The 25,193-nt window shown below is 40.2% G+C and overlaps 1 protein-coding gene across 2 annotated transcripts in view; it reads left to right on the top strand.

Annotated features, from left to right (window-relative positions):
- Window positions 1–25,193, top strand: part of GRB10 (growth factor receptor bound protein 10) — a 211,644-nt gene that overhangs the window by 122,395 nt on the left and 64,056 nt on the right. For both annotated transcript variants that reach the window (XM_050937708.1, XM_050937709.1), the window contains 2 exons: window positions 11,828–12,044; window positions 17,298–17,439. In XM_050937708.1, coding sequence (XP_050793665.1) covers window positions 11,828–12,044; window positions 17,298–17,439 — 359 coding nt within the window. The remainder of the gene's footprint in view (window positions 1–11,827; window positions 12,045–17,297; window positions 17,440–25,193) is intronic.

The raw sequence follows: 25,193 nt of genomic DNA, 5'->3' as shown, positions 1-25,193 counted from the left end.
CCAGTCAGGACAGGTAGAGACTAGCCTGCCTTAGTGCTGCAGCACCGCTGATTGGCCTCGTTGGTGGTGCTGACCGGAGCCGCCAGGATCCCTTTTCGAGTGGGTGTTCCAATCAAAAACTGGACATCTGATCACCCTGGTGCTGAGCTATCTAGTCTCTGGATATTGGGCCCCTTTAAAATGTCTCCATTATAAAAGTGCAAATCACTTTTCACTTCTGAAAGAATTGGTATCTGGCTATTGCTGCTTTGTATCCGGATCAATACAAGTTTGGAAATATAACTTTCTTTAAGTATGAAAAAAATTGACTCAGATTTGAGACTTCTCATTGCAATCCTTTTAACTATTTTTTGGTAGAATTTGCTCTTGCACTCCTATGGAGTGGTGGGCTACAATTTTACCTGGGGAAGTGTTAGAGCTACAGAAATAAGTTTTACAAGGTTATCTTATACCTCTCCAGGCTATGTAAAATATAAATGCGAGAGTAGATGCTGTTTTTGAAAAGTAAGCAGTGCCACCTGCTGGAGGTAGCTTAATCCCGGAACAAGTTCCACATTTCAGAGCTCCTCATAGCCTATAATATATGGGGGGTTATCACAAATTACTACTCTTGTGGCCTCTTTTCCTTTATTGAAATGGCTTATTTTTTTGTTTAAGGTTCTACACGTCAGTTGGATAGGAATGTGCTTTAATTGGAACCTGACTGAAGTTTGAATAAGATTTCATTGGTGGGGTAGAGAGTTCTAATGCCATGCATGCTGTATTTCTTTCATCTAACACTGCAATGCTATCAAAGCAATAATCTATTTGGGAAGACTGTAAGAGTATTATTAATGTGTTCTGCTTATTGAGAGGGGGAAAGTTGTTCCTTTGTCCCTCACCTTTTACATACATTCTCTGCTCAGTAGGATAGTAGACTGTAAGTATTATACTAGTGTGAAGAAGAAAACATCCATACTTTATTATTAATAATATTTATTAGAGTAGTGCCTAAGGACCAACCAAGAATGGGGCCTCATTGTTAGGCACTCTCTGTACACAGAGCTCCAGACAATTCCTGCCCTGAAGAGCTCACTATCTTGAATAGACAAGATAGAGGATAGGGGAATGAGTATAACATACAAGAAGTGTGAACAATGTGATTCCAGTGAGTAGCTTTATTTTTGGTGGCTTTAATTAGAAGGGACTATGCTGGAAAGAAAAGGGAAGTTGAGTTGGGGACACGGCAGGGCAGAAGAAGGTAAGAAAAGCAGATGTGGAATGAAGCTGCGGTTGACTGTCCCAGATAGCCAGTTAGCAGAAGTAGTCCAGTCATAACCATAGAAAGGGCTGTGATGTTCAAAGGTATAGGCTTTGGCTGCTTATGCAGCCTCTCCTACCAGCTGAAGCATCTGGCTGGTTCTTCTAGTAGTTTTTCCCCAAGGCCAGGGGCTGGTGCAGGAGGTGACACCACCTGTCTCCTAGTTTCCTTCTGGTAGGGAGCAGGGTTTTCGCGTACCCAGTTTTGGGTCCGATGGGTGCTGGGGGTGGAGGAAGTGGCCCAGTCTGGGCCCGATTTTACCTTCTCACCCCCAGTGCATCAGTCCCTACTTTGGCTGCTTCCTTACACACTATGCTTATGCCCTTAATGTTCTGATCTAGGCAGACGGAAGTATAAAATCTGTAGCTGTTTCAGAGTACGTGGAGCTCATGAGAAAGAGCTGATACTAATGGTGTGGTGCCACTGGCAAATTTTAGGAGTATGGAAATCAAGGGAAGGTAGGAGTCTTGTTACCTAAGCCATTGGGCAACTAGAAAAAACTAGATTGGACAACTTCCATTTTTGACTTCTGGCATTATCTGATGAATCTGAAATGGGGTAAATGTAGGCAGGATATTTTGGATACATACCCAGCAGTCGATGTGGGGACCTTGATGAGATGGTGAGAAATTGTGGACAGATTTTTCAAGAGTGGACCATTCTAAATTACTACTGAGGCCAACCAGAATTGAGGGTGCACTACACCTCTGAAAATCAAGCCATAATTGCCTGATGGGAATGATTGAAATTATATAAAAAGTATTGGGAAATCCACTTGCAGTGTGGCTAGGAGTAAGCATACGTGTGGGGGCAGGTGACATTGTTTGGTGGGTCTAATCCTAATTTGAGTCTTAATTGTAGCAGTGTGCTTCTAGCATATACTTAAAAAGATAATGTAGGAACATGTGTTTGGAAAAGGAAATCTGGTTCAGTAAGACTATAGAAAAATGAACATTTTTCTAGTACTTATTCGCTATAGATAAATTAAACTAGTAGGTATACCTTTCAGTAGAGATGTGAATGATAAATAGTGCCCTGCAAATCTGCGGATATCTGCAGATATCCGCATCCACGAATGCAGAAGTAGACATCCACCGACCATTTTTTACAGATCGGATGCGGATACAAATTTTGTATCTGCTCAAGGCTCTAATGATAAGGTGTATTTATTTCCTAGGTGTCATTGTCTGCCTTCAGCGGGTGTTTATTTGTTACTAATTTAACATCAGCCGGAGAGTAAATTCACATGTAGTTGTGACGCAAATGTACCATATAGGAAAAACAAAGGATCAACAAGGAAGCTTTCTGATGATTTCTGCTTTATATATTTGATGTTTAAAATGTTGGTACACCTGGCTCCAAGCTCTGCTAAAGTCCTTTAAAAGGTCAATTAACAAGAGAAGCCCAGTGCTAACCTTACAGCTATAGTATGTGGATGTACTGCAGAGTTTTTATAAATATACTAGTTGAATTTTCTAAACTGTCAATATTCATAATCTTAAACTCTCTAGTTTTTTGCATCTGCATGATAGAATATGGATGCATTCAACAGTTGATCCATGTAGCCATTTGGAGTGTGATTTCAGCAATATGTTCTGCAATCTGTGAATACGTGAGTCAACTCTGAGTTCCCTTGTGACATGGCAATAAAGGAACACATTTTATTACAGCAGCAGATCTTTTCAATGTTTCTCTCACACCTTGTTAACACATAAAGGCAACACACTATCTGATCGCAACATGCTTCATGTATGAAAGTAGCCTATTTTGGAGGAGGATACATTTCCTTCTTTGCTTATACAGTTGCCAGATCTGAAGGGGCTAAATGTAGGTTTTTCTGGGGGGTGAATTTTTAGCACACTGTTTGAACACTGGATTATAAGAGACCAAACTACATAACCTTCCCATAACTTTCCTTCTGAGCCGAAATGATAAATTTGTGTTAAAATATTTATTCAACTCATTAAAGTAAACAAAAACCTTCCAAGTATAACTGCAAAATTAAAAGACATTGTCTGTCTTTTTTGTGTGTCTCCATACGGATTGCTAATAATCTGTCAATTCTGTTGACTAAACTGACATTTGAAATATGTTCAGGTGAGCTCTGTTCCTCTTGTATGCTTTAAACTACACACATCACAGCAAAGATAAGTCATGTACAGTGTAAACACTGGTTTGACTGGAGTAATTTAAAGGGCAAAGTTAACGATTAACTTCCAGCAGCTGTATTTAACTTTTGGAGCTTGAGCAAAATATATTAAACTTTCAGAGCAATAGACTAAAATTACTCAAATGAGACTTCAAAATCTGATGATCTAAAGCAGTGAAATTAGACGGAGAATAACTCAGGTGTCAAATAACTGTGTATGCTGAATTTAACAATTGACTACTGTGAATACTGGCTATTAGGATTCATAGCTGCTGTTTCATAAAGGAAAAAAATATTCCATTTGTTTCCCCGTAAGTTAATGTAACTAGTTTGCTATTTTAAATTATTATTTAAATAATCTCTGATTTAGGTATGATATGAAAATGGTCTGACAGTTAATTGCATCCAACTGTGCTGTTGCTTGACCATTTATTTAACTGAGAGTACATAGTCTGTCCTGACCAATTATACAGCAGTATTCTTGCCTTGTCGTCCTGGAGATTCTCTGGTTCAGTAGCTAATTTGATATTTTAGGCCTTGGCTTTAGCTGAGCAGAGGGCCATGTCATGAGGTTATGTACTCAGTTTCCTGGAGCTGGAATAAAGCTTGTGCTTTCTTGGCAGGACAAGCCATGAAATAGTATTTGTTTTCGTTTGCAAAGATTGTTTGCTTATTCTACTTGGCATTATTGCAGTTAATCAGGAAAGGGGAGTGCAAATTTTGTAAAGGAATGTGGGCTGAGTGTCAGGCTGCAGAGCTCCATTGAGCCTAAATTGCCCTGGAGTATTGTGTGTGTTCAGTTTGTGGCCTCTTAATCTTTTTACTTTATAACTCAGAGAGCTTTATTGATTTAAATTAAACTGTAACATCACAATGAAATAGTAAGTATAAAGTTAATGTGATGGACCAAGGAACATTGGAGTTAATACATTTTGCACTTATCTTTTGTTTCCATAGTTTTAAGGGAAAGGTAATAGGATATTTTAAATCAGTTCATTGTCTCTTAAGTGTAAGTGCATAATCTCAAGGTGCATTCAAGCAAAACCAACCTTTGCTCTGTCAGAATATAGTTCATACTAGATACCAGAAATCCTCTTAAAGTCATTCACCCATAAAATACGACTTTCCAACTTGGCTTGCAATCTGCCAATCTACTATATGGCCTACCAACAGTACTTCAAATCAGCTGCCCATTGCGAACCAATGCCTTGCCTTTCCCTCAGTGTTTAGACCAGCAGCTTGTCACCCTTATCTACATTTCCACTAGAGAAGAGAGCACAGTGAATGGCATTTCTGTTGTATGTGCACAGTCAGGCACAATGCTGTTTCGCTATCCACCATTTCACTGAGGAGTGAGAGCCCAGTTTATCCCATTCCTTGAAGGAGTTGCAGCCTTTCTACAATCATGGGCATTGCTATTTAGGTACTAGCCTCTTCTCATGCCCCGTTTCCTAGAGACAGGCAGCATATTCAGCTTTACCAGTTGGTTTACACATAGGTGTGTCACACCTGAGCACCCACTTCATCAAACCAGTTGCTTATCACGAAGAGAAGGGGTTCGAGGGCAGGTTTTGTGCTTCCTGCCCAGTCTTCATTAGTTTCCCGGGTCCTGAACAAGGCTTTTAAACTCTTAACGCACCTTCATTTTAATGTTTAATTCTAAGTAGCCATCTTAACCTATAGTTCATGTGTTTTTCTGTTTTTAGAAAGTACAGTGGTAATGATGACTTCATAGTGGCCTATTTAAAAACTCAGACTTTGCCTTGGATGATCTTGCATCAGTATTCCCTATACAGTATCACCCTAAGGAAAAAATTTGACTCTTAATAATTGCTGACCCTAGGGGCTGTACAATCAAAGATTGATAAAGCAAATGTGTGTAATGTTTAATACGGAACAAGATTTGACCATTCCCATCATATATGGCCCATTACATAAACTTGTTTCAGTAATGTCTGAATGCTATGATGGTTAAAATACAGCGTACAGTGAGGATGTAAGGAATAGATGTTGCATGTGTCTTGTCACAAGCGCCATAATTAGATTCACTGGTGCTATATGTGTCTGAAAAATACAGGAAGAACCCAAACCTGACCATCCTAATGTCCTTGAGCTTCCCCTTCTTCCGAGAGAGATACCTCCAATCAGGAAGTTAATCAGATCTTAATTTATTCATTTCACCCTATCTCTTTATAACTGGAGTGAATTGATAGGCTTATCAATCCAGACTTGGGGACTTCAGGATATTTCTGTCTTTGGATCTAAGTGTCTGTTCTTGTTGGAAGCTTTTAAAGATTTAGTGAAATTCATGCTCTAGAGTGAAGTGCTATATTTGATTACTACATCTTGTGGCTCAGAGCTGAGGTTGTCCTAGGGGTATCCAGTGTGAACTTTTCACCTGTTCAGTATAAAGTAAAGGCATTAATTAAATAAAAATTGTACCACTTCTGTCTACTTTGAGGTATAGAGAAGGACCAAGAGGTCTCTTTTTAAAATAGATAGAATCTGAGCAGGTTCTTCACCGTAGAAATAGCTGGGATGTACAGTGAGCACCTCCCTGTTTTATCTGGAGGATTCATGGAGGAGCAGCTCTTGAGTGTTTACTGTGAGCACAGTGGCACCCTAATTGGAAGGCAGATTATTATGATGGCTTTGGTGGAGATTCATTCTCTAAAGCAGTGGTGCCCAACTTCTTATACAGGAGGGCCACATAAATCTAAGCACAACCTTGTGTGGGCCAAACAGATTCTACATATTTTAGTAAGATTTATAGTCCCCTCGATTTATATTTTAAGTTCAGCTTGTTTCATATGTATTTAGTTAGGTTGTTTCTATGCATAGTATTGTCTATTTACACACTTGTATAAACTAAAATGATGTGACATGATGACATAATTAATCAGCTGCTAGTATATTGTGTTGAAGAGGCTGCGGGCCTACATGAAATGCTCTGGTGGGCCGTAGGTTGGGCACGCCTGCTCTAAAGTGTTCTGTAGTCATTATAAGTAAATAAACATTAACAGAAATTGCAAAACATCCTTGGTTTTAAACAGTAAGTCTAAAAGCCTTCTGCTCTGAGCCGGCTCAGTTTTCATTATGTTGTCATATCTCCAGTCTTCCAGGAAAGGCACCACAAGAGTCCATCCATAATTTCTAATCTTTACAGAAAAAAGCAACCAACCATTCCCCACTTTCTTTTTTTTCCCTCCAACAAACTTTTAAAATTAGTTGTATACATCATGAGCACTCCAAATCAGGTACAGAAGCATGGGGTGTGTGTGTGTGTGTGTTCCCCCTTCTTTTGCAAGCCACCTTTAATTGATCCTTTCTGTGCTCTTGAACACTTTGGGTTTTATTAACTGTAACATTCTTGGTATGTAGCCTTTTTTTTTTAATGGTTGTTGCCTAGCAGCAATAACTTTGTTTAACTTAGTTTGTCTATGTATTTTATTTAAAGAAATAAGGTGTATATTAAGAACATGACTCAAGTTCAGCCATAAAGTTTTAAGTACATAGGGTTTATATACTGAATTCTTTTCAGCACATGAAGTTTAATGTGCATAAATTTTATGCTAAAGATTTCCCACCCTCCTGCTGAGCTTACAGAAATTGGAATAGGTGCATGTGCGACTTCAAAGCTCCCCAGAGACTATGGCAGGTGTTAAAAGTTCCACATAGACGTCTTTATATGTTGAATTCCAGTGCATTCAGAACTTTGGTGCTCAAGGATCACAGGTTTCCTGAATTGAATCTGATGCTCTTCTCCAGACATGAGTCTTGGGTTTCTGATCTGCCTTTCTTACCCCTGGACAACAGTCCCGTATGGCATTTTGTAAGCTGTACATGGACAAGCATGGAGCCTTGAAGTACATCAGCCTCAGTTAGGGTTAGACGTTTCAGACAGAACATACTCTCTTTAAAACCCTGACAGATTACCTCTACATTCCTTTCATGTCAACTTAATTCCCCATGCAGTTGCATAGAACTTGCAGAGTCCTTACATAATACTTTCACTGCATAACAGGCACAGAGTTCTAAAGGCATACAGCACTACCTTCCTGGTTTTTTAACAAGATGACTCAATCCTCATTTGGGCAAACTGGTGTACATGAAGGCGGCCTTTAAAAATTCTCCTGTTTTCCTATATTTCACTAGACATTACGTGAACACTTATTCTCCTTGCATCATTGAGCAGGATTTGGCTCATGCTGTACTGAAACTTAATATCAGTTAATGGTCAGTACTTATAAGATAGATGGCTATCTATCTGGACAGCAGCTACCCTGATAAATGGCTTTGTTTTATGGCAGTATATGGGAGTAAGTGTTTGATATGATCTTCTTTCTATTCATGCAATATCAGTTGCAAGTGGTGACTGAGGAGCAATATATGGTCCTTAATCTTCTGTGCTTACCCTAGCAGAGGTCAAAACAGAGTTTGTGTGAAACGAACTAAGAAAGAGGGTTGAAAAATGAAATGTACACGTGGGGAAATGAGAATAAAATTACTGTGCCCTAGTTCACTTTAAGTAGCCATCTTAAAGTACAGATTAAGTTTTTTTTTTTAAAAGTATTTTCAAACAAAGGCATTATGGGATTGTTCTTGCCGTCTAAAATGTGCTCAGTCTACGTGTATAAAGATGTTTGAGTTTACAGGGCTGCCAGTTTGGGAAAAAATAAAACTCTACCCACCTCTCTACACTAAAGTCTGGATTCTTTCCCCAGGCAACATTAGGAGTAATAAAAGTTCTGAAGGGTAATAGACCCGCTGACAACTGTGCAAAACCCATTGTCTTCAGGGGATTTGCACAAGTGGAGCTGATTGGAACTTAGTAAAAGATTCTTTTGTGTTACAGGGGAGGGAATTTTTCACTCTCTCAAGCTGAGGTCTCTCTGCAGGACTAACATAAATAGTAAAAAAGCAGGAGAAACTTGTTAAAGTGGACAGATAGGACTCTGTTCCATATGTATCCAGACCTGCATAGAGGACTACACATAATAATTACTTAATCAAACAAAACCCGTTAGATGTAGATTAAGGTATTCTAGGCCTGATGATAACCTCCTTCCTTGTAACAATATGTACAGAAGCAGTAGGTGGTGCTCTGATGAAGCTGTTTTATTTCTGTGGAAAAAGACTGAAGTATCTAACTCAGCAGCTGTTCACAGTAGAACATGCAATGATGATCTCTTGTACTCCTTGCCCCCAGCCCGAGTGAACCCTTGCATTTTGTCTTGTAGCTGAAAGCATGCACTTCCGTTTTACCAAAAATATTGCTATTGATGTACAGTAGAGCCTTGTTCATGCCCTTAAGCAACATACAGTAAAGACTCATATTCAAGAGCAGTTCAGAACTGCAAAAAATCTTTATGGTGTGTATTAAGACTCAGCAATCTTAGCATTTCATGTTTTTTAACACATTTAAAAGGGAAAGGTTGATTCTTCTTCGAGTGATGCTCCATATATGAATTCCAAACATGGGTACACATGTGCTCCATGTGCCAGAGCGAAAATCTTGGAAAAAGCAGATATCTTAGCCCCAACATAACTTGAATTCAGGAAAAGACATAAAACCCAGGCATCCATCTTCATACTCCTGGACCTTGCTGCAGAATTTGCCACAGTCAGCCACAAAATGAGGTTGTCCATCTGAAGAAGGTATACAAGGGAATTTGTTAAAATGGCTTGAGTCCTCCTTGGAAGGATGGGTCCAAAAGGCAGTGATTGGAAATTGCTCCTCTGCAATCAAAGACCTCGCTTGCAGAGTCCTATGAGGATCAATTCTCTCTGGTCATCTTAAACACTTACATGCAGACATTACGTGGACCAGAGAAACATCAGTGGTTCAGATTTACACGACACACAACTCTCTTGTTATCCTTCACAGAATACAACATACTAGTGTTGCAACCTCTCCTCCTCCAGGTTTTCCCAGGTTCATTCCTTTTTTTGTAAGGATGCTCAGTACCTGCTGCCAGCTGTCTAGTTTTATGACAGAATCATCCCAGGTGTACCTCAGAGATAGCAACCCTACAATATAGTTAACAAACTACCCCAGTGCTTGGTCAAGATCAGTTCATGGATGAAGAAAAGTTGGCTGCTCCTAAACCTAAGCTTAATTGAAGCCTAAACCTAGAGCAAGATCAGCATTGTTGATTGGTGGAAGAAAACACTTTGAGGGATTGCACTGTGGATGCAAATTCCCTTTTGAATTGCACATCCCCAAATGGTCAAGGCTGTCCGGAGTGCTTTTGAACTCCTTAATTAAGCTAGGCTCTTGTTACAGGTAATGTATTCTACTATGTGGTTGGCTTGGAGGTTGTGTTTTGTCCTGTCAGATGATAACCTAGCCTGCGTTATCTCCTGGCTGGACTATAGCTATGCAGTCAGCTGTCTGAGCATCAAATAATCATCCCTTAAGAAATTTCAGCTATCAGAAAATGCAGCATGAATTATCATGAGCACATCAAATCTGCTGTCTGCTCAGGCCTGGTCTTCCACACTTAAAGCTTATACCAGTCTAGCTGTGTCACACAGAAATATGAAAAAACCCACAACCCTTAGCTACGTAGCTATGCTGACAAAAAACCCAGTGTAGATGCAGGTATGCTGGCAGAAAAATGCTGCTGTCCACAGAGTTTGTTGTTTAGGGGAATGATGTTCCTACAACACATAAGGATGTGTAAACTGGCAAAAAAGTAGAGGAAGCGGTCTAGTGTGGTGAAGATGTGCTTTAGCAATTGGTAATCAGCCATACGATACAAAGGCCCAGGAACAAACAAAACCATCCAAAAATGGAACAAATGCACTTGCTGCTTCTGTGGTGGCTCTACTTAATCTAGTAATATCCTGGGTAGCACTTTCAATTAAACTAAAGTGACTTGGGCTCTGTTGAAAGTCCCATTGACTTCAAGTGGAACTGAGGCTCTAAGTCACTACTTTTGTTTTTGAACATGTTACCCAGTATTTAATATACCTCTGGATATTTCTATGGTGTTTTGTTTTGAGCAGATTATTGGCTTGTCATATCCATCATGGATTGTGGGTGGCAGTGTCCAAAACTAGTTCATCGGACATTATAATGAGCCCTGAACACTGCTACAGTTTAATTAGATATGTAGTTGAACAGAAATTCAGCAATGCTATTTCAGGTGCAGTCGTCAAACCAACACATTATGATGACTTCAACAGCAGCTGTCTCCACTACTGCATTAAAACTGATTATTGAAGTATCACAGGCAGAACATCCACTGACAGTGGCTTGACAGAAACTTATAGATGTTTATCTAGAAAATGAGGGGGTGGGGAAGCAAGATCAGAAGCTGTTTGGGGTAGGGAACATGTTTTAACTGGGTAGTGCTATGTAGCTGTAGAGGTAACTTGTTGCTAGGGAATATCTATTATAATAAGTGTTCTAGGAATGAGGATTTAGAGGGTATTAAGTTTAAAAGACTCTCAGGGTTTATTGTCTCACTAAGTACCCATAGTTAAACTAGCCTACAAAGAATGAATGAGCAAAGGTTGCAGATTTACTGTAGGTTGCATGGCTACTCAAAGTTCGAGGACTGGAGGAGATTGGGGACAATATGATAGGGATTTTAAAAAAGTGTTTTGTTTTCCCTTCTCCCGTCCACTCCCTTCATTGGTCGGAACTGCAGTCTAAAAATTTGAAGAGATGGAGGGCTATTGGCAGATAGCCAATGATTGATTTTTGATACACCATCACAGTGGCTTTCCAACTTGCCCAACTCGGGATCTCTTTTCCCCCATTAAGTCTCCTCTGTAGAAGGTTTACTCTGTCTAGGTTCTTGCATCTTACAGTTTAACATTTGTCATGCTGTCTGATGCTCTGAACACTCAAAAATTCTTAAGTTCAGAGAGAGAATTTGAAAAGCCATTGAGTTTAAAATGTGTATTTCAAGTCTTACTGTAAGTGAGGTGATGCTTCCAATACAAGGCATATTGTTTTAGAAATCAAAGTTAATCTTATTGGAAAAGACCTGGAAAGATAAGAATTCACTGCTTTTAGTAACTGACATTGACACTGAATGAGGGACTGCTACTACATCCACAGTGCAGGGTAAAATAGACTTGCTACCAGCAGTAGATACAGCAGTCTTTATATTTCTAAGTAGTCAAATGGTTGTCAGAAGTGTGTTCTGCCTTTTTTTTTTTTTTTTTTTTTTTTTTCCTAATTGTGATCTTACTCTGAAAAAGCTTTCTATAACAAAAACCTGGACAATGAAGAGAGCTCGTAATATGAAAATATGTGCTCTCTTATTAGTAAAGCTCTGTAAATTGTCATTATCCTTCTAAATTTCTATAGTAGTTCTAGCCTTCAAATGTGTAATGTCATCTTTATTTTGTTCGTTTTACAGATGATGATGTGGACCTAGAAGCTTTGGTAAATGACATGAACTCCTCATTTGAAAGTTTGTACTCAGTGTGCGGTATGCAGTCAGAAACCACTCCCCTTCTTCAAAATGGCCAGCTTAATCGCAGCCAACTGCCAACCTCAGGAACAAGTTCTCTGCAGCCCATGTCTCCAAGGCAGAAGGTACAGCGGTCTCAGCCAGTGCGCATTATGGCAGTCAGGTATGAAAAGAGGACAAGATAGAGGGACTCTTATGTTTGTTTGTCTTGGGCTAACTGAAAGAACCAGATCATCTCATGATTTATATTTGACAGCCGCTTAGTGATATTAAGTGGTGATGCACTTGATTTTTGTTTTTTTTTTTTTTTTAAGAGAAAGATGGCTTACCAACTAAGACAGAAAATACAATCTTGTATATTGTCTGTATTACTTGGAGGCCATGTCTTTAGTATGAGCTTGCTCAAGTGACCGTCCATGTTTGGATTTAGTTAATATCCTTCATCCAAATATGCTGTCATGCACAGTATCTACTCAGAATATCTTGTTAGTTTAATAGAAACACTTTACCTTCTGGAGTGGCCATTAGACACTTGACTACAGGTGCATTTGCCTGTATGAGGCCCAAACTGAAACATCAGGTTTGTGTTACAAATTTATAAAACCTTATATTAATAGAGTAAGTCTAATGCCACCTCTAGTGACCCCATTAAAACGGAGTAGTGACCCACTTTGGGGTCCCAACCCAGAGTTTGAGACCACTACAATAAAGCATCTTCAACTCCAGATATAGCAGCATTACGCTAGTGAATAAGAAGCTGAAAGTGAAAGTATCTTTAAATCAGTTTGCTGTTCCCAGCATGGAACTTGCTGCTTGCAAGCTTGAAGTGAAAGATTAAACAGATGCTTTTTTTTATAGTAGTTGAAGGTTTTTATGTGTAACAAAAGGTTCTTAATCTTGTTTATTTGTTTTTTAAAAAAACTCTGCTGTTAGTTTAACTGGACAGGCTGATTTGCTTTCATCCAGTCCGCAAATATATTTGGGGTTTTCCCTCCAGTTAACAAATAGCCTTTCCAAATAAAATGAGAAACACAGATTCATTCATTAATTCTCCTGCTTTTGGAGCACATAGTGCACACTTCGGATCATCTGTTTCCAAGAAGCCTGACCTGCCTGCTCTATATTAAGGTTGAGCAGGTGAGGTTAATAACTTGGAAGACATAAGAAGAGACTGATTGGTCCTGTGTTGGACAACTTTGTTTGTAATGTGATGAAATCACCATATGCCTTCAATACATCACTGCTATTTCATGTCAAAAGCATCCAGCTGGCACATTTGTGTTTCTGTGGTGGCCCAGGTTTCGGAGTTATACCAAAGGACCAAAGCCACTGCTGCTTGTTGTATACACATCTTAGTCTGAGTTGATATGTGGTGTTGATGCCACAGAGGCTTCCAAAAGGTGGGCACAACACTCGTAGCCTTGCTGATTTGATGTGTCATGTCAGGAAGGCAACCTCCCTTCTTGGTGACAATGGAACCAAGATATTCAAATAAGTTGACAAATTCAACGTCTTGTCCATCGATTATGATGGATGGGGTAGAGGTCCCTTGGCCACATTAACCAGTTTGGTCTTCTTCCAGTTGTCTTGCAGACCAAGCTTGTATGTTATTTCCTTAAATATTTTCAGTACATGGATGAAATTAGTTCATGAGGATGTGAACATAGCCCTGTTATCAGCATATTCCAGGCCTGTTATGCAGTATCACACCCAATCTGCACCTAGTGACCGCTTCCATCATTTGTTTAATAATGATGTTGAGCAGCTCAGGGCAGCCACTCACTCTTAACGGACGCTGCTGTTGTACTCAAACTGATTGGACGTTCTAGTACCTAAGAGAACGTGGCTCTCACAGCAGTGCATTTCTACAAGAAGGTTGAGGAGCTTACTGGGCACCCCAGCAGCTTGCAGGCAAAGCTAAAGGGATCAACAATCAACAGAGTCAGAGGCAGCTTTCACATCAGTAAAGGCTATATACGCCTCATCCTTCCTGCATTGAAACTCTTGGGCTTTTTGAATAATTTGTCTAAGGGTAAGAATCTGCTCCATGGTTGATCCAGCTGGGTATAAACCTGACTTGCTGTTGGTAGCATAGATTCCTTATGGTGAGTTTAACATGCTCAAGAAGAACCAGCATGAACAGTTTGCTTGAAATGGAAAGCAAAATGATGCTGCAGTGATTTGGAACACACTAGAGTATGGCCTTTCCTTTTCCAAAGTGGAAGAATTAATCCCATGGCAGCATTCATTGGATAGTTTCTCATGAATCCAGATTTGTTGATAGTGTGGGTCAGCCACTCAAAGACCAAATCTCCATTGTGGTTGATCGGCTCAACAGCAATACGACAAACACTGGCGCGCAACCATTCTTGAGCTTACAGGATGCACTTGGAACCTGCTTCACTGTGACATCCCATGGGGGGTGCTCACTGGACTCTTTGCATGCCTCTGGAACTGCAGATCTGCTGCTCTGAAGAAGCACTTAAGAAGCTCCTGAAAGTTTTTTCTTTCTGTCTACTCATTCTGCCTCGGTGCTGAGCTTGTTACTATGTCGATCCTTGATGAGCAAGGATTTGTTCCATGGACCATCTTTTAAGTTATGCAGTTCTTTATAGACTGTGCTGTAGTCGTGTGTGGCCAATACAGCTTCCATCAATAGAGCCTTATTTGCCCAAAACATCTCACAGTCCTGCTTTAAAGCTGTTACGCACAAGGCATTGAGGCGTAGGTATTTTCAGTTTGCTCTCTATTAAATGAGCCAAGCCATGGTCTTTCTATATCCATGGTCTGTTGACTTTCCCATTGATGTTTAGACTAGCATGCCTTTTCCCCAGCACTTTGTTGGCAGCGTCCATAAGAGGAAACTGGAAAGAGTCACAGAAGTTGTTAACTTGCTTGTGTTAAAAGCTTTCATCAGCAAAGGTTAGTGTGTCAAATCATTTGCAGATTTCAGCCTTATTTCATTTTGACAGCAGTATTAGTCAGTTTCTGTAAGTCTAACTCACTAATGGAAGGCTTGGTTTGTGTAGCCTTCAACTTCAGTTTTGCCATGGCTGCAAGCAACCTCTGATCAGTATTGCCAACAGTGGTATGTACAGCTTCTCCACCAATTGGCTGTCAGAATGTGAACTAGTGCTTTGCAGGTTCATCCATCATTCAAATACGAAGTCCATGCATTTATGTTCTTCTATTGGAAATTGATGTAAAACAGGGAGACCAGTGGGGCACGAAGCTCCCTGTTACCATTCGTGGTCATATTCTCAAAGAAATGCCCAGTGCTTTCTGGCCAAGCTGTTCTGGTGTCCATTCTAGGCATGGTATTGGCATCACGTCGCAGTGTGATAATCCTCTCGGGAAGATGTTCGTTTTTTTTTTAAACGGTTTCCTTGGCATTTCCAAGCATAACAAACTTATCAGAGATGAATCTGATTCTCTTAACTCTGTGCAGTTCCACAAGCACTAGTACAGTAGGGCCTAGATTTAGCTAGGCTCAGCATCGCCATGCAGGGCTTTACGGGTTCCAACCTGGGGCCCTCGCGCAGCAGGGCTCAGCAGGCTGCCTGCATGCTGTGGCCCCACACTGCTCCTGGAAGCGACCGGCTGCTGACACGTTTGTGCAGCCCCTGGCGGGGGTGAGAGGGGAGGCAGCTCCGCGCGCTCCTTTGGAACTGGCCAATAAGAGCTGCACAGACAGCACATGGAGACACGCTGTCCCCCTCCCCCGCAGGGGCGTACAGAGATGTGCCAGCAGCCATCCGCTTCTGGGAGTGTCGTGGGACGACGGCATGCAGGCAGGCAGCCTCCCTGAACCCTCCTCCATCACTGCCCAGGAGCTGCCTGTGGTAAGTGCCTCCTAGTCAGAGTGCACCCCCTCCCACACGCCAACACTCTTCCCCAGACTAGAGCCCCCTCATGCGCACACACTCCATCCCAGAAAGAAACTAATAGAACAGCTGTTCTAAGGTAAGTAGTAGACTATTTTGAATTAACTTGACTATATTCTACGTTTTAAGACTGAAATGTAACCACAGGATGACTTTGTTAATTAAAACGCAAGTTTAGTATAGTGTTAATAGCCTTGATGCCATAATTGTGATCATTTTGTTTTAAATTAGGAAAAAGACTTGTATACAGAGGCCCCACAAAATCTATTAGCCCCGGGCCCGCAGAAGAGTTAATCCGGCTCTGTCACCTTGCTTAACTTTTAGTTGCCTAGACAGTCACATGGCCTCACAAAGCCCGAGTTAGGTACCTAGGCTTCCTATATGATGAATGAAGAGAAAGAGATGCCTTCCAGTGGGATCACAAAAGCCGGCTAGATTCCTCCTCCCCTAAGTCAGCTAGTGGGAAATGTCAACAAGAAGGATGTGTGCTGAGTTGAGACCTTCTAAATGCATTGAAGAATTTTTTTTTATTCTATTCCAATTCAGTATACTGGAGGTCAGTGCAAGTCTCTGATCATAGGCTGTCTATAAGCTTGGGACACAATAGGCTATCTTGATTATAGGGAATCATTACCATAAACTATATAATGACCAGTTCTAGGTAGCTCTGCTGCATCTAGATAACTCTTTCATCACATTGTTTAGACGCAAGTGGGGAAAACCACCACCACCTGGCTAGACATGTCAAATTTCCGCTGTTCTAGCCCATAGTTATGACTGGCACACCACTTCCCACCAAAACCAAATCTTGCCTATCGGCCTGTTTAAACAGGTGTGCCTTTATACTGGGTCATGAAGGCTGTGAAATTCTGGATCTGAACAATCCTGCCAGCAGAGTTCTTGTAGGCCTTGCCACCAGTCCTAGAACTTTAGCATAGGAGTATCCCAGTTAATCATAACCACAGAGATGAAACATTGTTAGGATCTAGTTACAATCAACTGCGACACTTCAACAGTCTGCTCCTATGCTAGAGCTCTAGGATGGGTGACAAAGTCTACAAGGATTCTGCTGGCAGGATTGTTCAGATCCAGAATTCAGCAGTAGCAGCCCTTTTCTTGGATTGCATCCATTTGAATGAGCTCACGTATATGTACTTCTGGCATGTAGAACATAAACAGTCTTCAGTTTAGTCCTTGCTATCTGTGATATAGATCTGATTTTTTTTCTCACCAAAATGTGCATTTAATTTATGTGCACAATTACCGCAGTTATGCACACAAATAATCAAGTTGGATGCAGCAAAACAAGCTTGGATGCCTGACTGACTTTTCACATGCATTACCTAATTCGTTCATTCAATCACAGTAATTGTATGCATGTTATTGTGGAAAAAATACCTTTGTTTAGAACAAAGTTTGTTTGATCCCCTTTCCTAAATGGTATATAATATCAATATGCTGAATGGAGGGCAGTGGGTTAGTCAGGAGACTTAATTTCTTCTTTTTAATATTCAGTTCTTATGTGTTTGTAGACGTCTCCAAGAAGAAGAACAGCAGTTCAGAACATCCTCTTTGCCAGCCATACCAAATCCATTTCCAGAGCTTTGCAGTCCTACAAGCTCTCCAGTACTGGCTCCTGGATCTTTACCTCAGAGTCAACCTGCTAGTAAGCATGTGAGTATTAAGTAGAAGTACTTTTCTATCACAGATTCTTGTTTAAGCTGACAATTGATTTATTTCACTGGAAAGGTAGAAGGAAAACCTCAAGATGCCTAGAAATATTTATATATCTTGTCCTTGAGCAGGGCAACACTAGCAAGAGAATACTATCTGCAACCAGACTTCAAAGCTGTAAAAGGTTTGTAAGTACCAAGATATCAGAAGCTCTCTTGCTGTTAATGAAGGATGTTTGGAGTGAATGAAGCGATAATATTTAATATCCTCTCCTGAATTTTATTATGCTAGGCAATGTTTCATTTAATTAAGAGGTCTGGGTAATTTGCTTATAGCAGTAATTGGGTATATTATACTGCATATTGTAGGTGCCACAATAGTGCTTACCAGCCTGTTACTGATTAAAAATTCAAGGGGTTTATAAATAGCTGCCTATTTTCTTTTAAAGATATGTGTGGTCTTTACTGGTTTTAATGTACTTCATAAAGCTGCACAAAAAGCAAAGTAATCTTTTTAGGTCTGATGGCTGAAAGCAAGGGGATGGGACTTTAGGAGCAAAATTACCTGATGGAAAGCTGGTTTGAGTGTCTCTTCACACTGAGAGTTTTACAGTGACATTTAGTCAAATTGGGGTGCTCACACAGGAAAAAAGAAGGTGTCGTTATGTAAATATTCTTTCCCTCCTTTCCACCGCTCTCTACCCCCTAAAGAGTTCCATTTCGCCAGCTCTGCTATTAGTCCTGGAGCTCTCTTGAATAGACACTTCACTTGGGCCAGAAAGCTTTGGATAATTTATGAGATGCACAAACTTGCACTAGAATGAAATGATTTAAAAAAAAAAAAATATTTTCATTTGTGACTGGAAACCCAAGTACAAATCTAATCTGGGCCAAAAGTATGAAGATGTTGCATTACCTCATTTTTGGTTTTCTAGAAAAGTTCTTCAATAGAGCAAACTGAAACCTAATATTTTCCTGAGATTCCTTTTTTAAATGAAATGGTTAGATTGAAATAAACATCCACAATTGACCTCCACACAATAGGTGCGACATAACTTGCTACCTTTTTTGTAAATGCACCTTCTCCCTGAATTAATTAAAATTTCTTAACAGTGCATGATCTGAGGACCAGATAGTGTGCTGTCCCACAAAGAAACTAGAGAGCTCAGAATGTCTTGTGTGCTGGGGAATGGTACTTTGAAACGAAGTAGTAGGCGACTTCTCTTGTGACTCCTGGCACTTGATAACAGAACACTTTTTTTCTGGCCTTTCTTCTAAGCAGCAAGGCCTGTGTTGAGACTGGCTGCAGCTATTTAGAGACTCAAATAACTTCTTCAGGCCTTCTGTATTTGTTTCTCTTCTTAATACACCACACACACACACACTTATGCTTCGATAGTCAGTAGCTTTCATAAGTTTATCAAATGAAACAAAATGCAGCCTAAAAGATGGCTGAAAGCCGCAAGAGCCTATCTTGAACTGTGTGTCAGTGATTCGAAAAAGAAAGACCCTTGTAGTTGGCTCTTTAACAGAGGGCCCCGCAAAGCTGAGTTGCTCAGACTTTGGCTTCAGCCCCATGTGGTGAGGCATTGGCTTTCTGCTCTGGGCCTCAGCAAGTCTAATACCAGCTCTGTTTGCAGCCCTCTGGGGAGGCCCAGAGTCCTGGTTGAGAACCACTGGTCTAAAAAGTATTCATTGTTTCAGATTCTGATGTCTTTAAAAGGGCACCCACCTGAAAAATTGTATTTCCATCTGAAAATGTTGTATCTCTGTTTATCACATGTAACATCTTTTTACTGTAATTGGAACATGATATATATGTATATTATGCACTTGAAGTTTACCACGACGTGTACTGTCAGTTTCTGATTTTTTTCCATCCGGTTTCTACTGCTTGATTCAGGATGTGCTTTAGGACATCACTTATGCACTGTTCTGAGATTACTTCATGTACGTTGTCCGCCCAGGTCCATAGAGGGGATTTGTTTTGGAATTTTAAGTAGGGCAAGATAAATCTAGTATGGTTTATGGAACTGTCTTTTTATTCACGGTTTTTAATGTTATGAAATGTACCACACACTTAACACTTCAGTTGTAAAGCAGTGAAAAATATTAAGTGAGAAAAAACTTGAGGCTATACCTATTTCAATTTCACTCTCTCACAGTATGGATTGCTTGTTGAGAAGGATCTTGATACAGTGAATAACTATATCAATTTTAATCTGGAAAATATAAGAGTATACTATATAATGATGGGCTTGTTTACCAAAGTAATACGTGTATATAAATAAATGGGAGCACTAGTTACAGGAAACAATATAAAGTGCAATATCAAAATTAATCTGTCTGGGGGTAAAAATGGAAGCGTAAACTAGCTGTAATTCAACGTGGAGATATCTTACAGTCTCTTGCTGTGCAAAATGGTCTTTAGATCACTCTTGCATTGATTTTGAAGGAAAGCATGCAGGTAGGCTGAATTAATAGAGAAAATGTCATCTAATGGTAAAAGACAGAACAGTCTCTAGTGTTAACCTATACAACAAATAAATGATGAAAGCTTTCCCACATCATGTTACTTTCGCAATAAGACTGAGACCAGAGGAGGGCAATCTGAAATGCTGACACTGGATAGAATGCACTGTTGGTTTTTTTGTGTGCTTTTTTTTTTAAAGGCAAAGTCAGGCAGGACTAGTGCTAGGGTGGTCAAACATTTTGATGCTTCAGGGAGTCTAGGAATGAATGGTAATTAGACAAATGTGCTTTCATAGTGAGTTTGCAGTGGTGATGTAATGCTTGATTTCAGTGCTATAGACAGCAGCAGACTGAGTGTTTGGAGAGAGTTCACAGTGAGGGGGCCCAGATGTCAACCTGTTCATACTAAATGGCATAGTAAACATTTTAGTTAGAGAATCAACCAAGTAGGGAATCTTCTGGGGGAATTGAAAGCTGAACGCTAAACAGAAGCTGAGTAGGACTCCGAGTTGACTCAGGAAATGCTGCAGGAAAAAACAGTTACACATTGTTGTAACTTCACAAATTAGTTGTATGGTAAACAAAACACCTAACATGTCTGGCACTGGAAGGAATGAAGACTCTTCAAGCAATATTTGCCAGAATAGCTGTTGAATCTCTAAGCACCATCTCAAAATGATGTCACATAAATCAAAATGAAACTGCTGAGCTAAGAGCCATGTTATTTTGGGGAATGTTGACAAACTTGAGGAATCAACTAAACGATACTACCCCAATTATTGACTTTTTCCTCATATACTCCTTTTTCTCTAAAAGCATTGCCCTCCCCACATCACACACACCCCTTTTTAAATTGGTGCGATTAGTAGCAAAATGAAACTAAAGATGTCTGAAAATACTTAAGATCTCACACTTCATTTGAAGAGGGCATTAATGGGGATACTAAGATCTTTGATCCCCTTCTTCTCCCCAGCCCCTCAAATCTGAGGGAGATAACATTTTCAGGATGGGAGAAAGGAGAGATGGAGGTTTTTAAACATCATTTAACAGGATAAATATGTTTATGTAAGGAAAATTGTAACCAGAAGATAAACCAAACATTTGTCTAAAAAATGGCTAAAAACATCAGACAGCTAGATTACCACTAATTGAAGTCCATCTTTGTGTTGCTGGTATAAACCAGAAACTTGTTGGTAATTTAGGCTATAATTTCTGGTTGTGTACAAATATTTTGGAAGAAGCATGCAATAATTACATGTAGGTCACTCCAGTGCCACAGGATATTAGTCTAAAGTATCTTGTGTGAGTCAATGAAGCTTTCAACTGTGAAAATAGGGCAAACTTCTCACATCCCTCTCTATACAGCCAAGGCAAACTTCCAAATAGCAGTTTGATGTACCAAAGTTATATACTGTTTTTTCTAGCAAATTAAATTCCTTAAATGGTTATAAATGAATGCCACGCTTAGTCCAACTTCAGTTGTACTTCAAAAGAAGACCTGTAAGCAGATGTTTTAGTTATCATTAGTTTCATAATCTGTCTTCACATAAAGGTTTCTGCTGTCACTGTTTTGAAGTCAGGGACATGGGTTTCTGTAGGATCAGCAGTATAAAATTATGAACTTTTCATATATGTACTTAACTAATTTTGCACCTAAAATGTTATCACTGCATAAACAAAAGCTGCATTTGAGCACACCGGCAGTAGTGATATGTAGGCAAAATACCAGTTGTTGGCCGTAGTTTTAGTCAGCTTTTGTTTCAACCTTTGCCCTTGGTCCCAGTCTTGCAGTTGGCTCACATAGGCAGCTGCTTGTGCCCTTTCCAGACCACATTAACCTCTGAGGTCCCCAGGGTCCAGTTACAGAGTATGGGCCTATGTTAGTGGTTCTTTTTTGGTCTTTGTTGCAACCTTGCAACTGTCCAAAAATAAAAGTGCATGATCTGAGACTTAAAAAAAAATAAATCAGTGCACATGCATTAGTTTATTTACCTCTGGGTTGCTCGTGTCTTTTATTTCTTTTTTCAGGTAGTTGCAATGATTATATGGAAAGAATTGGGGAGGTCAGACCTTCCCTGTGGGGACTGTATGGTCAAGGTAGGTTTAAAAAAAAATTTGTCTCACCTTCAGTTATGTCCCTTTTTACTTGATGAGAGCAGAAATTGTAAAGAAATTATACCTTCCCAATGTTTAATTGATATGGTGAGTTTGGTGTACAACTTTTAGTTTATATGAAATCACTCAGAAGAACAGTCATATTGGGTCAGATAGATGGTCTGTCTAGCCCAGTATCCTGTTTTCTGACAATGGCCAGTGTCAGGTGCTTCTGAGGGAATGAACAGAATAGGGCATCCCTGTCATCCAGTCCAAGCTTCTGGAAGTCAGAGGTTTAGGGAGCTCTGGAGCTGCATTGCTGACCATCTTGGCTAATAGCCATTGATGGATCTATCTTCCATGAACTTATCTGTTTTGTTTTGTTTTTTTACACCCCGATATACTTTTGGCCTTCACAACATCCCCTGGCAATGAGTTCCACAGGTTGGCTGTGTTGTGTGAAGTACTTCCTTTTATTTGTTTTAAACCTGCTGCCTATTAATTTCAGTGGGTGACACTGAGTCCTTGTGTTTATGTGAAGGTGTAAATAACACTTCCTTATTCACTTTCTCCACACCATTCATGATTTTATTGATGTCTATTATATCCCTCCCACCCCCCAGTCATCTCTTTTCCAAAATGAAAAGTCCCATCTTTTTAATCTCTCCCTTCATAATCATTCCCCAGTGGTATTAGCAGCAGAACCTGACCAGCATCAGCAGGAGTATGCTGTCTCCTTGGAGCTCTGACTTCTGTGTCAGGGACCAGCTTCAAAATGGAGGAGGGGCAAAGATAGCTTGAAGCCACCTTTTATGTCTCTCTACCAGCTATTGTAGCAAGAAGTTTGGACAGAGAATTGAGCCGTTTCTTTCCTGTACTGGCACTTTCAGAAAGTCATTCAGAAAGCCAATCACAAAGTTCTGGAAATATTCTTTAAATATTTCCTATGTTCAAATTAAAAAAAAAAAATCCTTATAACACTATGCTGGCTTTACTCACAGGAGCACTTTGGCTATCCATTAGGAAGCAGATGGTGAGTGTGCACTGAAGTGTTGCTTAATAACCAGTGTCCATATTTCTGGGACATGGCTGGCAAAGTGGGATTAGGAGCACTCCTGACAGCAGAGTCATAGAATCATAGAATATCAGGGTTGGAAGGGACTTCAGGAGGTCATCTAGTCCAACCGCCTGCTCAAAGCAGGACCAATTCCCAACTAAATCATCCCAGCCAGGGCTTTGTCAAGCCTGACCTAAGAGGTTTTTAAAGAAGGAGATTCCACCACCTCCCTAGGTAACCCATTCCAGTGCTTCACCATGCTCTGAGTGAAAAAGATTTTCCTAATATCCAACCTAAACCTCCCCCACAGCAACCTGAGACCATTACTCCTTGTTCTGTCATCGGGTACCACTGAGAGCAGTCTAGATCCATCCTCTTTGGAACTCCCTTTCAGGTAGTTGAAAGCAGCTATCAAATCCTCCCTCATTCTTCTCTTCTGCAGACTAAACAATCTCAGTTCCCTCAGCCTCTCCTCATAAATCATGTGCTCCAGCCCCCTAATCATTTTTGTTGCCCTCCACCCGACTCTTTCCAATTTTTTTCCATCCTTCTTGTAGTGTGGGCCCTAACACTGGACACAGTACTCCAGATGAGGCCTCACCAATGTCGAATAGAGGGGAATGATCACATCCCTCGATCTGCTGGCAATGCCCCTACTTATACAGCCCAAAATGCCGTTAGCCTTCTTGGCAACAAGGGCACACTGTTGACTCATATCCAGCTTCTCATCCACTGTAACCCTTAGGTCCTTTTCTGCAGAACTGCTTCGTAGCCATTCGGTCCCTAGTCTGTAAGAGTGAATGGGATTCTTCCGTCCTAAGTGCAGGACTCTGCACTTGTCCTTGTTGAACCTCATCAGGTTTCTGTTGGCCGAGTCCTCTAATTTGTCTAGGTCCCTCTGTATTCTATCCCTACCCTCGAGCGTATCTACCACTCCTCCAAGTTTAGTGTCATCTGCAAACTTGCTGAGAGTGCAGTCCACGCCATCCTCCAGATCATTAATGAAGATATTGAACAAAACTGGCCCCAGGACCGACCCTTGGGGCACTCCACTTGAAACTGCCTGCCAACTAGACATGGAGCCATTGATCACTACATGATGATCTAACCAGCTTTCTAGCCAGCTTTGGGTCAGCTGCACCCAAAAAAAACAGGTGTGAGTTTTAGCAGGCATCATAATAGTTCTTAAACTCCTTTTACAAATGTCTTGAAATAAGACAGTAGTTGCCATTTACCTTTATAACTGCCCTGTGCAAATATTGAATGCTGCTGTGATATTAACTCTACTGCGAATATGTATTAACCTACATACACATGCACTATAGAATTTTATATTTGTGCACCTTATCTATGTATATGTCCTTTTATATAACGTGTATGTTAGAAATGGAAATAGTGCTGTAACATTATCATGGCTAAAAATAAAATTAGCAAATGTACGCTATACATGTTGGAGCTGAGGACTTGAGAGATGTAAAATCTGAGAAATACAAGATTGCATTCTTTGAGATGGCTAGAGGCAGTTTTTGAAGTAGATAAATGATGCTAATGGCTGATAATTACATGGTACTATAATACGGAGGCAAAATGTTACAGTGACAATAATAGATTATAAAATAAAAATGTTTCAAGTGACTCTAAATGGCTTTAACTTTGTACTGAAAGCTGTTAGGACTGATCCACTAAACATAATGTGCATTCAGTGTGCTCATTTTAAAACTGTAAAAGCAGTAGCCTAAATATTAAGACTAACAGTGCCCATTTTTTAAAAATCAAAATTAAACGTACTTTATATAGCTAACAATGCCTTAATTTAAACCTTTAAATCTTTACTCATCCAATATTCTGTATGTGAAACTGCAAAAATGGTAATTATCTTGCTTGGTCTATTTCCTGGTTCACTGGCTTGGAGATTACATGCTTACGCATTGCACCAGAAACCTGCACATTCTGTGTTCTTAGATCCATCTCCTAAGAAGAGTACAGTTTAGTACAGTGGTTCTCAAACTGAGAGTTATGACCCCATTTTAATGGGGTTGCCAGGGCTGCTGTTAGACTTGCTGGGGCCCAAGGCCAAAGCCAAAGACTGAGCCCCATTGTCCAGTGCCGAAAGCCAAGGGCTTCAGCCCTGA

This window comes from Gopherus flavomarginatus, chromosome 2 (assembly GCF_025201925.1).
Source record: "Gopherus flavomarginatus isolate rGopFla2 chromosome 2, rGopFla2.mat.asm, whole genome shotgun sequence".
Taxonomy (NCBI): domain Eukaryota; kingdom Metazoa; phylum Chordata; order Testudines; family Testudinidae; genus Gopherus; species Gopherus flavomarginatus.
The sequence above is the reverse complement of the archived record's forward strand: the minus strand, read 5'-3'. Positions and strand labels throughout refer to the sequence as shown.